The sequence below is a fragment of the Podarcis melisellensis genome (genome assembly GCF_964234715.1).
Source record: "Podarcis melisellensis genome assembly, chromosome: 13".
Classification (NCBI taxonomy): Eukaryota; Metazoa; Chordata; class Lepidosauria; order Squamata; family Lacertidae; genus Podarcis; species Podarcis melisellensis.
In genome coordinates this window covers 38,449,246-38,464,726 of record NC_138545.1, presented here as the reverse complement: position 1 = coordinate 38,464,726, position 15,481 = coordinate 38,449,246, and the positions used below count along the sequence as shown (strand labels likewise).

The window sequence follows — 15,481 nt, the reverse complement described above, 5'->3', positions numbered from 1 at the left end:
AGAAGTAGCAGCTTCCGTCCTGGGCTGGTAACAGCTTTGGGAGGAAACTTTTATTGAGATCATGGTGCAGGGAGGAAGGGTCATGAAGCCCTTTCCTCGAATGCTGCAGTCTGAATCCTGAACAGGGAACCCTGCTGCTGTCATGTTAAAGGATGGTGACAATGACAGTGATGTTGATGATAATAACGACAGAAAGATTGAAGTGAGCACATGCATTTTAACTTAGTGCATAGCTTGGCCCTCCAGGCCAACAAGGAAGATCAGAGTGTTTGCAAGAAGCCTGTCTCTGTAGGGTAGAGCAGGGGCGAGAGGAGAAAGATGCAGGTCAGGGTCAGAACTCGGTCGGATTATACTTGCCTAACTCTTGGTATCTCTCTCTCTTGGCAGCTCCAGTGGCTACCAGAAGGAGTCTGCTGGGGGAAGCACACTGAGTAGCCGGGGAGTGAAGCGGAAACTCTATTCGGCTGTGCCTGGTCGCACGTTCATGGCTGTGAAACCGTACCAGGTCCAGGCCGAGGGTGAGCTCTCCATCAGCAAGGGCGAGAAGATCAAGGGTACGTTGATCTCTGCGCACACCCTTGGATTGCCTAGGGAATCTCTCTGAGCCCCACGGCGCCTGGGTTCTTTGGGAGAGACCAAAGGGCTTATCATGGGTGTTCTTTGACTTTGTCGTAGCCAGCCTCACACACACAAAAAACATGAAAAAGCAGAACAGTTGGGCTCCCTAGAGAGAATGAGAGAAATTATAATCATAGTCCTACCCATCCCTTCCATTGATGCCAGGGAGTGAATCTTCAGGACCAGCCATTCCCAGTCTGGAGCCCTGGAAATGTTTTGGACTGGAACTCTCACCATCCCTGACCATTGGAGCTGATGGGAGTTGCAGTTCAGCAACATCTGGCAGCATCTGGTTGAGGAAGGCTGATCTGGATCTATGGGAAATCGAAGACATGTTACATGCGGGGTAGATGAGGTCTCCATGGAGTGTTTTGGGGGTTTTTAAGGACCCAGTTTAAAATCATGGAGTTGCTCTGTACTTCCCCCAACATGTGCCCACACAGTTTTCTCAGCAGGAGTGGGGAAACCCAGATTTTACACTCAGTGGGACCAGGGAGAAACAACAATATATACCCAGATGGTAGGGTTTGATGGGTCCCTTAGTCAGGAAGGAACTTGAGCCTCTCTCTGAATACAGTGGAACCTTGGTTCTCGAACTTAATCCGTTCCAGGAGTCCATTTGACTCCCAAAACCATGCAAAAACCAAGGCGCGGCTTCTTGCACTCAAGCGGAAGCCGCGCCAGACGTTCAGCTTCTGAAAAACATTCAAAAACCAGGACACTTACTTCTGGGTTTTCGGTGCTCAGGAGCCGAAACGTACGAGTACCAAGGCGTTTGAGAACCAAGGTACGACTGTATAGGGAGGTTGCCCCCTACCTGGCACTTTCAGAATCTTGCGTTTGGCTGATACAGCTGTAGCTGAGAATCAGGGAAACTGTGAGGCTTGGCTTGTGTTTGTTTGTGTGTGCGTGTGTGGTCTTTAGTTGGTGTCTAGAATGTCTTGGTGTGCATCTGTCAGCCACGCATGAGTGGCCCGTTGTCTTAAGTGTGTGTCTGTGTCCAGAGAAAGGTGGCCAGATCAGAATTTTGTGAAGCAGGGATTATTTTTGAACTGCGGTACCTGCAATAAGAGACGTGTTATATTCTGTCGGAACGTAGGAAGTCTCCTTAGATAAGCTGTGGAACATTTATCCATCTAGCCCAATACTGGGCGGTATTCAACTAAGTCCTATTCAGAGTCGACCCATCGGAATTAATGAAGCTAAGCCGTGTCCATTAACTTCAGTGAGTCTGTTCTGCATAGGACTGGTGTTACCGCCCTCTGTCTCTACAGGCTGGTGTGGCGCCTCTGCAGGTTCACAGGCAAATGTCGTTTCCATCACCTACTACCAGATCCTTTTAACTAGAAATGCTGGGAATCAAACCCCAAATACAAAGCATGTGCTGTCATTGAGAGCTATGATATTTCCCCTACTGAAGATAGAGCCATGAGGTTGAAAGTGCACCCGCTGTGTTCAATGGGGCTGTGATATTCTAGGGCAGTGATTCTTAAACTGTGTTGTATCACAGACCACAGTTCTGCTTAGCTTCTTCTTTGAGGACCGCAACATTCTTTTACTGCCACCACGTTGGAGGATGACCAGTCACTTCACAGGCTTACAAATAAGAAACTTCCTTCTGCACTCCTGTGCAGTTGTACAAAGCAGGGCTAAAAGTAAGAATGGGGTGGGGAGCAATTGTGAACCAGCACAAATCTCTGCCCCCAAGAACATGCCCTATAGAACTGGTGATTGATTCTACAGGCAACAGCCAGTGAAATCTATACAAGATTTATAATTGTGCCGTTGCTCAATTTACAAATACAAGAAATGCTGTGAAACAAGACTCCAAAAATGCTGTCAGTACAAGAAATGCTGTGAAACAACACAGTCATAGGACCTTAAATGAAAGGTGTGACAATCTCCTAGTAAGATACAAGATGGAGGTGTGTAAGTGATTTCAGAGGACTCACAAATAGGAGTTCAGTGGTCTAACTGCTGCAGATTGCACTGCTCAGTGGAAGGCTGGTCAGCTAGACCTTTTTACAAAGACTTTCAGAGCAAACCTATACTGAGTTTAATGGAGCTCATTCCCAAGTAAGTGCCTATAGGATCACAAACTAGATGAGGACCATGGTGCTTGGGCAGATGCTTATAGATATATATTTGATACTGAAGGTGTTGATGGCTTCTGGCTTTCAAAAATGCTGCAGAAAACCCAGCCAACTCGTATTTAGCCATCTCCAAAGGAATTAGAAGATCTCAAGACACTGTGCAGTAAGCAAATTACTAGGGGGGAGTGAGACCCTATTCTTCCTAAGATAAGGGACCAGGTTTTACTGAAGGCCTGGTCTACAGAAGCTACAGTTAAGTAGGCTTGAGAATGCAGAATTCTGGGAATGGTACAATGGACTGTATCACTTCAGAGGGCAGATGGAGAACATAATTTTTGAATGTTCCTCTACATCAAAAGCTTTCAACACAGCATACTAAGGATTTTTTTTTAGGGCTTTGGGGGCATTGACAATGGTGGACAACTGGTGTTCATTGAAGCCCCAGAAAAAAGCATTCTAGTCAGCAACTCTAGTCCTTTCCCAGCTCCCTAAGGATGTCTCTTTCCAATGCTGGGCCTGGTGGAAAAAAATGTCTTGGAAAAAACGGAGACTAGTGGCCATTTTTGGGTGCTGTGATCTCGTACGATTTCATGCCAAGATCTCTCGAGCGCACACACCCAGCACATTTTCAGGGCTGCATTTTGCTCTTCTGCGAGAGCATGGGCCCCAAAATTCACATCTTTTGGACTCTGTGGTCTCGTGCAGGTCACGTGACTTGCACAGGAGCATGGCTAGGAAGACATCCATCATGGTTTTGGGAGTCAAGATATTGGAGAGTATGTACTGCTGGACTGTGGAGCACAGTTAAGTAATCACTGTTCCAGAAAATGCATTTAGATTTCTTTCCCAACATCCCAAGGAATATGTGAGGGTTCTAATACATGCTTTTAAACAACATTCCCGCCTCCCCTCCAATGCTCTAGAAGCTTGTATTTTAAAGCAGAAGATGTAAAACGAAAGGTGATGGATCACAACATTGTCTGGAAAAAAAACCTGCAGAACAATGGTGCGCCTTCCGCAGCCCTCCAGGTGTTGTTGGACTCCCAACTCCCATCAGCCCAAGCCAACATGCCCAATGGGCAGGGACGGTGGGAGTTGTAGTCCAGTGAAATCTGGAGAGCCACAGGTGGCCCAGCCATGCTGCTTTCAGATGCTGGGGACTAGAAACAACAACAAAAAGCAAGTTCCATACAGAAGGACCCAACGCTTACTTGTTTATTAGTTTAAAATCGTGTTAGCAGGATCCCCAGATGCAGGGAGTATCTGAGAATGCACGGAGAGCACACCTTCAAAAAAAAGGGGGGGGGAGAAGCAGGGCTTTTAACAACGACAGCTAATTGGATTCGGTTTGCTACTCTAACCAGGTCTCTGTTAGATCAGGTTTGGCCCCTGTGCCACAGCGGCTCTGAATAAGCAACAAAATGGTGAACGGCTGGCCACCTTCGTCCAAAGCGTGTTCGCGCCCCTAACAGTGCCCTTCTCCTTTTCAGTGCTGAGTGTTGGGGAAGGAGGCTTCTGGGAGGGACAGGTAAAGGGCCGTGTGGGCTGGTTCCCATCGGACTGCGTGGAGGAAGTACCCAATAAATCACAGGAAGGGAAGCAAGGTAGGTGCTCCAAACTGCCCTCTAGTCCCTTTCTCTCCTATATACACACACACACACACATGTACATATAGATTATCTAGATCTACACACACACACACACACTTATGTAGTCAAAATAGCACCATCCATGTATAAGAGGGAGCTATCAGCAGTCTTGGGGGAAGCCCAAGCTTTGTAGAAGTGCAAAAAAAAAAACAGTTTTAGGGGAGAGGAACCTCCAAGTAAGGGGGAAATGTCAAAGCAGCTTCGTGAGGACTGAGCACGCTGTTTGGGCACAGAATGCTGACTGGCTGTTGGGGGGGGAGGAAAGCAGGAGACTAGGGAGAATGGAAAGGGAAGGAATATTTAGTGTTTTGTTGGAAGCCCCCCAGAGTGGCTGGGGAAACCCAGCCAGATGGGCGGGGTATAAATAATAAATTATTATTATTATTATTATTATTATTATTATTATTATTGAAAGAAGGCATGTCTGACAGGCTGGCTGGCTGGGCACCCACATAGCTTGGCACCCACAAGTGCCTTTCTACCTTATCAGCCCTACTCAACGACTTCGAAAGTGGGGAGAAACTTTCAGCACTTTTGGGAGGGTGGGGGGCGTGGAGAAATTGTTAAGCGTTTGCGCTGCGCAGAAGGAGACATAGGGTTGTAGTCAAGTAACTTTTACTCAGAGTAGACATGTTGAAAGTAATGGTCGTGGCTAACTTGGGTCCATTAATTTCAATGGCTAAATTTTGATTTCAGTGGGTAAAAATGTGACTACAATCCATGCATTTAATACCCAGCAGCTAAGGCTTCTTCCTCCCCTCCTCTTCCATGTTTCGGAAATAAGTTTTGTCACTGTGACAGGTACCGGGAGCTATCCTTGCTTGCTTTAGGGTCATTTCCCCCACAAAAAGCCCCCCACACCATGCCCCTGTGGAAGAATGCTAATAAATTGTTGTGAGGTAATTTTGCTGTCCTCAATAGGGGCTTTATCACCCCTTTTCATCTTCTATCCCTACACCTACCTTTTTAGCTTTTAGCATTAATCACTATGCGATGTGGGATGCGGGTGGCGCTGAGGGTTAAACCACAGAGCCTCTTGGGCTTGCCGATCAGAAGGTTGCTCCCGTTGCTTAGTCCCTGCTCCTGCCCACCTAGCAGTTCGAAAGCACGTCAAAGTGCAAGTAGATAAATAGGTACCACTCTGGCAGGAGGGTTTTCAGATACTTTGGTTCGGAAGGAGGTGCTATATATTGACCTTCCTGCTTCTGCTGCCACCATTGCCAAAAAGTCAGATAATCTCATGATGGAGAATGGTGAGAACCTATGCTGGGAGAAGGGCGGCAGAGGAGAGCTGTAAAACCATGGAGCCAACTTGGGCTGAGTTTGGGGGACACATCTTGCCAGTACTTAAAGAGCTCCATTGGCTTCCAGTCCATATCCAAGCACAATTCAAAGAACTTGTAAAAGGTAAAGGTAAAGGGACCTCTGACCGTTAGGTCCAGTCACGGACAACTCTGGGGTTGCGGCGCTCATCTCGCTTTACTGGCCGAGGGAACCAGCGTACAGCTTCCGGGTCATGTGGCCAGCATGACTAAGCTGCTTCTGGTGAACCAGAGCAGCCCACGGAAACACCGTTAATCTTCCCGCCGGAGTGGTACCTATTTATCTACTTGCACTTTGACGTGCTTTCGAACTGCTAGGTTGGCAGGAGCAGGGACTGAGCAACAGGAGCTCACCCCATCGCGGGGATTCGAACCGCCGACCTTCTGATTGGCAAGCCCTAGGCTCTGTGGTTTAACCCACAGCACCACCCACGTCCCTGCCAATAACACATAGAGGGCCCTAATTTCCTCACGCCTGGCCTTCATGTTCATCATGCAGTTTAACTGTGACCGAACTCTAGGAAGTGAAGACCACCACACGTTTTTTAAATGGCCACATTTTCTTCCTGTCACGTGCTGTCCCCCATTTTCAAAACGAAATACAGGGACAGTGGACTGATTTTCACAGCATGACCATGGACCATGCATGAGGGCTCCTGGACATGAGATGGTTCCCTCTTTGCTCCTTCCCTGTTGTTCTGCTGCTGCACTAAACCGTGGATAGACTTAGTGTGTCATCTGAGCCATTAACTCTCCTGGACAAACCCATGGGACAAATCCTGGTTACAGTTTGTAGTTAGTCTCACCATGAACCTGGGTTTGGACAACATGCTAAGCCCAAGGCATGGCTTAACTCGGCAGCAGAATAATCAGGCAGGAGCAAAGCAGCCACAATTTCCACTACGTCATGTTTCGGTTTAACATGATGTGCGAATCAGGCCATAGCACATTTACAACGATGCTCCTATACTCCACACACACACATTGCACAATGTTGGAAACTTTTCTGGCTGGCTGCGTTAGTTTTTTGCTGCTATCAGCTGCCCACCTTGGCTTCGAAAGAAGGGGGTATGAGTAACCGGACTGGTAAACTGGCTGCAACTGGTTCCCTTTTTGTAAACGCAAGGTTATTTAATAAGACAGTTCAATCTCACATTGGATCTGTATGTGCTCACTACAAAATAGTTACAATCAGTGCTTTTTTTCTGGGGGTACTCACGAGTACCCAGTACTGGCACCTTTTTTGTTTTCACATGTTAAATATGCAGCACTTACTGTAGCAATTTCATGGTGAGTACCAGCACCATGATAAAAGCACTGGTTGCAACTCAAAACGCATCTGGTAATATTTAGTATCTCGATAGGCAGTTAGGCAGGGCCTCGAGGGGAACTGGTAGGCTGGCATTCTTTGTTTATAGACAACTGAGACAGATTTAACCTAGTCACAGGCTAAATCTGATGAATGCGATCTAAGCGCATTCTCCCAGACAGAATTGTCCTACAATATGTTGTTACTACGCCTAACAGTTCAAAATGAGCCTCACCAGCTGCAATGTGCGAAATAGCAGCCTGCGCACTAGATGGTGCCTTCATCATTACTCGAAAGAAGAGGCAATTCCCTGCTCAAAAGAGTTCTAGAGTGGCAGAGGGCGGGGGGCCGGCAAGGTGTCAATAAGGACATTTATGTTCAAATGTATATTTATACATACGAACCACCCTTCATCCTCATAGGTGCAAGGGTATGTACAAGTGATGCGACTAAACTAGTCATACCCGGATAAAATGCAATACCCCCTTCCGAGGAAACTAAACACATTTTAAAACAGTTAAAGTAATAGAACGGACTAACAGCAATCACCTGTACTTAAAGTGCCCAGGCAAATACAAAGGTTTTACTCTGATGCCAAAAGAATTGTAGTGTTGGTACCAGTCATAAAGTATTATTATTATTATTATTATTATTATTATTATTATTATTATTATTAATTTTGTAAGTAAGACCACAAACCTAACTAGCCTGCACAGTTTTTTACTACCTTGTTGGGGTCTGGCAGAGGAGGGCAGCAGAGATCCAGCCTTCCTGCAGCAGCCCAATACATTTATATACAGGGTCCAAGTAGGGGGTTTCCCTCCCGTAGCTGCCTGTTTGGTTTCTATGATGGGTGCAGAGGAGGAATAGTCCATCCGTAAGGCAGACTGAGATAGCCACCTCCGAAGGCAGACTCCATGGCAGACCTCCTCTGCCACAACCAGAGATGAGGAGAAGCATCTGCATTAGCTTCCGGGTTTTGGAGCATCATCAGAGACCTCTGCGCAGTTCTGCGGGGCTCTCACGAGATCTCACCGCAACCTGGAGGTTACAACCTTCGGCGGGGGCAGCACAGGAGGTTGTGTGGCAAATGCCAGGCAGCAAAATGGAACGGGCTGCCCCTGGGATGGAGCACTCCACCAGCTCATTCGCCCGTCTGCATGGAAGTCCCTTCACCAGTGACTACCAGGCATGGTAGATCCAAAGCTACTACTAACTACAATACAGTTGTACCTTGGAAGTTGAACGGAATCTGTTCCAGAAGTCCGTTTGTCTTCCAAAACGTTTGGAAACCAAACGTTTTGAAGCTCCTGCAGCCAATCGGAAGCCACGGAAGCCCTGTCGGACATTCAGCTTCCAAAAATAGTTTGCAAACCGGAACAGTCGCTTCCGGGTTTGTGGCGTTCGGGAGCTAAAAGCTTTGAGAACTAAACTGTTTGATGACCAAGGTATGACTGTAATAACATGCCACCAGTGCACATATGTGCACATGTGTGTGCTAAGGGCAACTGTAAAAGGCAACCTCGGGGTCGCCTCCAAACACAAAAATTGGGGCTGTATTTTACTAGGGACAAATGCCAGACAATAATGGCAGTCCCTGGAAAACAGGGACGCATGCAGTCAGCTTCCCTTTGGCTCCTTTCCCCTCTTCTCTATGGTGGACACACTAATAGCTCCCCCTTTCTGACTGCCTCCCCCCCCCCTTTGGACATGCCACCAGCTGCGCCGAGCTTGTGCTGCCACTCACTGGCTGCCAGAGGAACCGGCAGGAAAGACAGGAGGTTCCAAAGTTCAGAAGGAAGATGCTGTCTGTGTAGCAGGTGCCCTTCTGCAACCCTAATCCCCACGCCTTCTCTGCTTTGCTTTACAGAGAGCCGCAGTGACAAAGCCAAGCGACTCTTCAGGCACTACACGGTTGGCTCCTATGACAGTTTCGATGCCCCCAGGTGAGTGGACGGTGATCCCAAGAGGTTAGGCAATCTGTGGTTGTGTGCAAGGTGGAATTGTGTTGAAATATGGCCATGCAAAGGTGCACAGTTGAAGTGGATTAACGGCATAAAGGCCACACTTTCTGGTGACATCTTACTCCTATCCAAATATAATCAGTTTCTGTGTGTTGTTCTTTAGACTCATTCATGAAAACCCATACACTACCTCCAGTCCAAACAGCGAAGTTTTCTGATTTTTGTGAGTGAAATTCTAGGACAGCCTCTCTGTCTATGCTTGCAGCATCAAATCAATAAGCCGTGAAATGCATGCGCAGCTTGCCTGTGAACACAGCCCCTTGCTGCCTCTTTGCGCATGTGGTGAAACAAACCGGAAAGTTATAGTTAAGCGTAGCTTCCTATCATGTGAAAGCCAAGACAAATATGATGAACAGCTTCCAAACAAGCAAGGATGCAGTTCAAAATCGGCGTCTGAATCCTGTGTACTTTGGGATTTTGTATAACAGGGAGCTATGAGTAACTGATGTTTCCTGGCTTGTTTTACTGCTCGTGTAAAGAGAGGTACCAAGGGATATGCTTTTGCATATCTTGGATTATTAAGCCAAGATTTGATCATGCAAATGTGGCTGTTGGGTCAGAAACAGAGTAAAAAAAACCAAAGGATTTCAAGCTAATCGAGAGAAAAAAGCTAATTTCAAAACTGTTGAAGTTGAAAACTTTTTTTGCAATTTTGCGGACAGTGGCTTTAAGAGGGAATTATAACCAATTAACAAGTTGCTACTGGTTATTAATTAACTAACCTTAACTTTTGGAAACATAAAATAATTTAACTTGCTCTTTGTGTTGTGGAAGCAAAGTATTCCTGAGTGCAAGACAACTGGATATATTTATTAGGGATATCATGTGATTTTTCTGTTCTGTGGGCTTCAGGCCCTTCCAGACAAGAGCATCTCTGGGAATTTGGGTGGACGCAATAAAAGTGGATTTAAGCACTCTGTTGCCCCAGCACAACAAATCCACTTTGAAAAAGAAACAGACTTTTCCCGCCTAGGAGAGTGGCAAGGAAACGCATTGGAAAGTGTAAGATGAACACGTGATTCACAGAGGTGCATAAACATCCTGCAGACAGATCAGAACAAATACCTGTACTCAAAACAGACCAGATATAATCTAACTTCTGTATAAGCTTTGTGAAAGCAAATCAAGATGAATGCTCAATAAATAGGTCATCTGTAGGAGCCCACAGTGAAATTGGTGTAGGGGGCGTCTTTAGAATTTCCTCTGTGGCTTCTAGAACAGCCGCAACTTGAGACTGCTGAAGCTCAAGAAGAAGAAGAAGAAGAAAAAGAAAAAGAAAAAGAAAAGAAGAAGAAGAACTACTTTTAGGAAGGCTTGGTGAGATTGCAACCTATGCTCAGTCACCTGAGAGCAAGCCCTGTTGAACACAGTGGGACTTCTGAGTAATAGGACATGGGATTGCTCTGTGAATAGGATTTGCTTCATACTTGGTATATAACTGTGTTTGGGAGTTGAGAAGGAACAGGTATTGATCTGCTTATTACGTTCCTCTGTAGCGTGCGGCTTGGCTCATTTGCTTGAGTCACATAGTGATGTGCTCGACAGGCATTATGGTGTGATGCGTTCGGTTTACTCTGGCTGACTGCTTACAGCAGTGATGGCCAAACTCGGCCCTCCAGCTGGTTGGGGACTACAACTCCCATCATCCCTAGCTAACAGGACCAGTAGTCATGGATCATGGGAATTGTAGTCCCAAAACAGCTGGAGGGCCAAGTTTGGCCATCACTGGCGTACGGCATTCAAGAGTCTGAATTATTGAGAGTAAAGAGGGAACGCACAGGAGGGGCACTAGTGCATGTAATAAGAATGGATTGGATGGTTGTCTCATCCTTTGCAGCCTGATGGTTCTGTCAGGAGTCTTTGAAGGCTTCACGGTGATTTCAAGTCAAAAGGTGGGATATGATAAAGTGGGAACCTCATGCCAAAGAAGATGAGAAGGAGTTGTTTGACAGTAGAACGGTCTCCCATGGGAGGTTGTGGACTCTCCTTCCCTTGGGGTTTTTAAGAAGAGGTTGGATGGTTGGATGGCCAACTGTGATGGATGCTTTGGCTGAGATTCATGTCTTGCTTGGGGTTGGACTAGATGACCCTTGGGGTCCCCTCCAACTCCACAATTCTACGATTCGATGACTGCTTTCTAGACACAAGTTTAAGGGTCATGTTTGTCTGCTGCAGCAACGAAGAGTACTAGGGCACTTTAAAACAGGGGTTGCTAACCCCCAGTTCAGGGGCTTGTGATCCGCTGCCACCCCAAAGCCCCTCTCCCAAATTTTGGTGATGGCAGCAAAAACAAAAACCAGATGAAGCAGAGACAGAGCTGGGGTGGGTGGAAACCCCACACACTGATGTGGATGGAAATTACCTCCTCCCCGCTCATCAGATTGATAATTTAATTAGCAAAAAGATAGCAGCAAGACCCCTACTGCATGAATCACCTGAAGATTGCTATGGATTCATAGTATTGTCATTGGAAAGGACCCTGAGGATCATCTACTCCAACTCTCTGCAATGCAAGAATTTGCAGCTGTACCACGCGGGGTTCGAGCCTGCAACCTTGGCGTTATCAGCGCCTCGCTCTAACCAACTGAGCTATCCAGGCTGTTTAGTGTGCATGTGAGAGATTGTGGGGTAGACGCACCCCTTTGGGCCAAACCCAGTGCTGTCACTTGGCCCCTGGAGGATTGGCCAAGATAAATAGGGCCCTAAAGCCAAACAGGGTTAGCTTTAAAGACTGTCAGATTTATTATGACACAGACTTTAGGTGGACGAGAATCCACTTCATTCAAGGCAGCAAACCCTAAGTGACTGTGATTAAAGGTTTTGTTTCCTGATTCCCATTGGACGGTTAAGCTGATTTTGCTTTACCTGCCTTGGCTTGAAACATGTTGGGTTATGGGTACCGTGTGCATGCCTGTCAAAAAGAATAACATTTACTAAGAAACTGCTGAGGCCCCGTATGGATGGAAAGAATGCATTATAAAGCCAGGAGTAGCATAAATGTATTCCCATGATGGATAACAATGTCTTTTTAAGTTATAATAATTTTTATTAGTGGTAGTACTAGTAGTGGTGGGAGTGGTAGAAAGCATATCTCTAAGGCTAGATGCCTTACAGTTGGAGAAGGAAAAAAACAAAAGACTCCCCAGAAGCTAAAAATCTAAAGGATTTTCCTTTTTTCTTTTGCACGTCCCAAGTCAAATAGTAAGGTAAAGGTAAAGGGACCCCTGACCATTAGGTCCAGTCGTGGCCGACTCTGGGGTTGCGGCGCTCATCTCGCTTTATTGGCCGAGGGAGCCGGCGTACAGCTTCCAGGTCATGTGGCCAGCATGACTAAGCCGCTTCTGGCGAACCAGAGCAGCGCACGGAAACGCCGTTTACCTTCCCACCTATTTATCTACTTGCACTTTGTTTTTTTCCAAGTAAATTTTTATTGTTTTCCTTACATATTCTTTTCCAACAAATTGTATTAATAGACTGTAAAGATTATGGAAGGAGGGTTCGAGATTTACAGGATGCATGGCTTTAAAGGAAAACTTGCTAAAAATGATGTATAGCTGGCATTTGACGCCAGTAAAATTAGCTAAAATGTATAGGAAAAAAGAAAGAAAATGTTGGAAATGTAAAAAGGCAGATGGGGACTATTTCCATATGTGGTGGACCTGTGATAAGGTAAAAAAATGTTGGGAATCAATTTATAATGAACTCAAAAAAATATTTAGATATACTTTCCCCAAAAGACCGGAAGCGTGTCTATTAGGCTTAATAGGAACAGAAATTAAAATGGAAGATCAAAATTTCTTCATCTATGCTACAGCTGCCGCGAGAACCCTTCTGGCCCAAAGATGGAAAGTACAAGATATACCAACTATTCAGGAGTGGCAGGCGAAGTTGGCAGAATATGCAGAACTTGCCAAACAGTCAGGAAGGATCCGGGACCAGGGAGATCAAAGATACCAAAATAACTGGAGTAAATTTATTGAATATTTGAAGAAGAATTGTAAAGAGGACAAGACACTAGCAGGATTGACATAATACCTCCAATGTATAATAGTACTAATATGAGAATGATGTGCGCGATGGAAAGAGGATAAATATACCAGTTGTGGGGAGGGAGGGGGGTCGCGACTCGGCAGAGTCAAAGGGAATGTATGGTGTTATTACAATTCAGAGAAGTGCAGATTTCAAAGGGTAGCTGTGTTTCAGTCCTCATATGTTTCCGGAATTGAGGAGCTTTATAATGAAACGTGAGCTGAACTTCATTTCTCCCATGCACCCATGTGCTCCTTTTGCTTCTTAAACCTCCCCAGTTATGGCAGATACAGATTTTAAATGCCCAGATCTGCTAATGTCGCATCTACTTTGCCTCAGATGCTGATTTAGGCAGATGCAGCTACTCTTGTTACATCTGGGGGCAAGAATATAAAGCAACTTGTCCTGGTTCTGCTTTTGACATATTCAGAAAACTCGGCTACTTCAGGTTTTCAGCTTTGTTAGGCACAAAACCCTGTGCAGCCACAAAGCTGTCCCAGCCACTATCACCAATGGTCTGGGATAATGGGAGTTGTTGTCCAAACCGGGGCCAGCCCAAGACATTTCGGCACCTGAAATGGCCTTCCCTCACTCCCCACCAGGAAAGAAGGGGGTCAGGGAAAATCTACATCAGGGACAATGAGGGAGGGGGGTAGAATGATTGACGTTGAGATCTGCCGCGCCAGGGGAACCCTGCCGCCTGAGGCTGCTGTCTCACCTCGCCTCACAGGTGGGCCGGCCCTGTGTCCAGCGACATTGTGAAGGCCTCAGGTTCCCCAACCCAGCCTCCCGTAAATGCACAAGTTCCCACTGCTTGGGCCACTGGCGAAATATCTCTGAGCTTCTGTCTCCTACATCTGGAGGAGGAGGAGGAGCCCAATTCTTCAGCTCTCTTATTAGACTAATTATGGTAGCACCCACCACTTCCAGATCGAGTTACATGAATCATTTACTCGGCACTTACAGTGCACAATGTGCTTTATTATCTTTACCTTGATTAGCCTCTCAAGAAGCCTGGGAGATAGATGGGGGACTGAGACAGAGCCACTTGCCCAGGGTCGTCCTGTGGAGTGGGCTTTCTCGGCCTAAGGCTGCATACACATACACTCACAGCATATGACCTCCTCCCCATCCCAAAAGAATCCTGCAGGCTGCAGTTTGCTAAGGGCGCTGGGAATCGTAGCTCTGTGGGGGAACTACGGTTCCCAGGATTTTTTTGCGCGGTGGGGGGGGGGGGGAGCCACGTGTTATAAATGTATGGTGTAGACACAGCCCATGTCCATGTTCCATATTCTGCCAGACTGAGTTTGCAATCTTCTCATTCAGAGGCATTTGCCCTTAAACACAGCCTAAAAATATTGTAAATGCACTACAGTGGTGCCTCGGCTTAAGTACTTAATTAGTTCCGGAGGTCCATACTTAACCTGAAACTGTTCTTAACCTGAAGCACCGCTTTAGCTAATGGGGTCTTTCGCTGCTGCCGCTGTGCCGCTGCCGCGCGATTTCTGTTCTCATCCTGAAGCAAAGTTCTTAACCTGAGGTACTATTTCTGGGTTAGCAGAGTCTGTGACCTCAAGCGTATGTAACCTGAAGCGTATGTAACCCGAGGTACCACTGTACGTTGAAACCACTCCCATTGTGCCACCATACTCAGCTCCTTGTAGACCTTTCTAAGTGTCCGTATTTTCCAGGGACAGTCCCGGATTTACAGTTTCTGGTTCGATCCTGCAATGTCCTGCTTTCCCTTAGGTCGTCCCTATTTTCATTGGAGAACTGTTGGAGGGTATGCAATTTCACACTCTCCTCCTCTTTTCCATTCCCGGATCTTGAAGAGAGCAAAACTGCAGGCCCAGCACCAGACCTGCCACTCTAGCGCAGTGGTTGAGCTCCAGGCAGTGGCAGGGCCCACCCGCGCTGATGTCTTGCGGTTTGACAACCGGCCAGTGACGGGTGTTGCCTGGGGAGATTTCTGGGGGCCACACAGAGAGACCTGGAGGGGCACATTTGGCCAATGCAACTGAGGTGTCCCATCCCTGCTTTTGCAGGAGTTTGAACCTGGGAAAACACCTATATTGAAAACACGTGATCTCTCTGTACTTCCTCAGGTGCTAACTTTTGGGTTTTGTGGAACTTTTGAGTTTTATTTTTATTTTTAACGCTGTAGAGCAGGAGCAGGGAAACATTTTTTTTCAGACCAAGGGCAGTCTTCCCTTCTGAGCAACCTTCATACAGTAGGCTGGTTTCTACACACAATGACACACCCTTGTATATCCTCCAGCCAGGCAAGGAAAGGGCATCATCAGAGTTCAAGGACACATTCCAACCAGGCAAAAGCACTAGGGGTGCAAAGCAGGGCCTGTGAGGGGAGCAGAGGCGAATTTAGGGGAGCACGACTGGTTCAGTTGCACTGGGGGCAGATCTGCAGAATCGCCACAGG

The 15,481-nt window shown here is 46.7% G+C and overlaps 1 protein-coding gene across 8 annotated transcripts in view; it reads left to right on the top strand.

Moving 5' to 3' along the window:
- Window positions 1-15,481, top strand: part of SHANK1 (SH3 and multiple ankyrin repeat domains 1) — a 111,095-nt gene that overhangs the window by 55,787 nt on the left and 39,827 nt on the right. For 6 of the 8 annotated variants that reach the window (XR_014162163.1, XR_014162164.1, XM_081883760.1 and 3 more), the window contains 3 exons: window positions 388-554; window positions 4,202-4,315; window positions 8,862-8,937. Coding sequence is in view for 6 of the 8 variants with exons in the window: in XM_081883760.1 (XP_081739886.1) it covers window positions 388-554; window positions 4,202-4,315; window positions 8,862-8,937 (357 nt within the window). In the remaining 2 variants the exon portion in view is untranslated. The remainder of the gene's footprint in view (window positions 1-387; window positions 555-4,201; window positions 4,316-8,861; window positions 8,938-15,481) is intronic. The other 2 variants (XM_081883756.1, XM_081883758.1) reach the window with 2 other exon arrangements.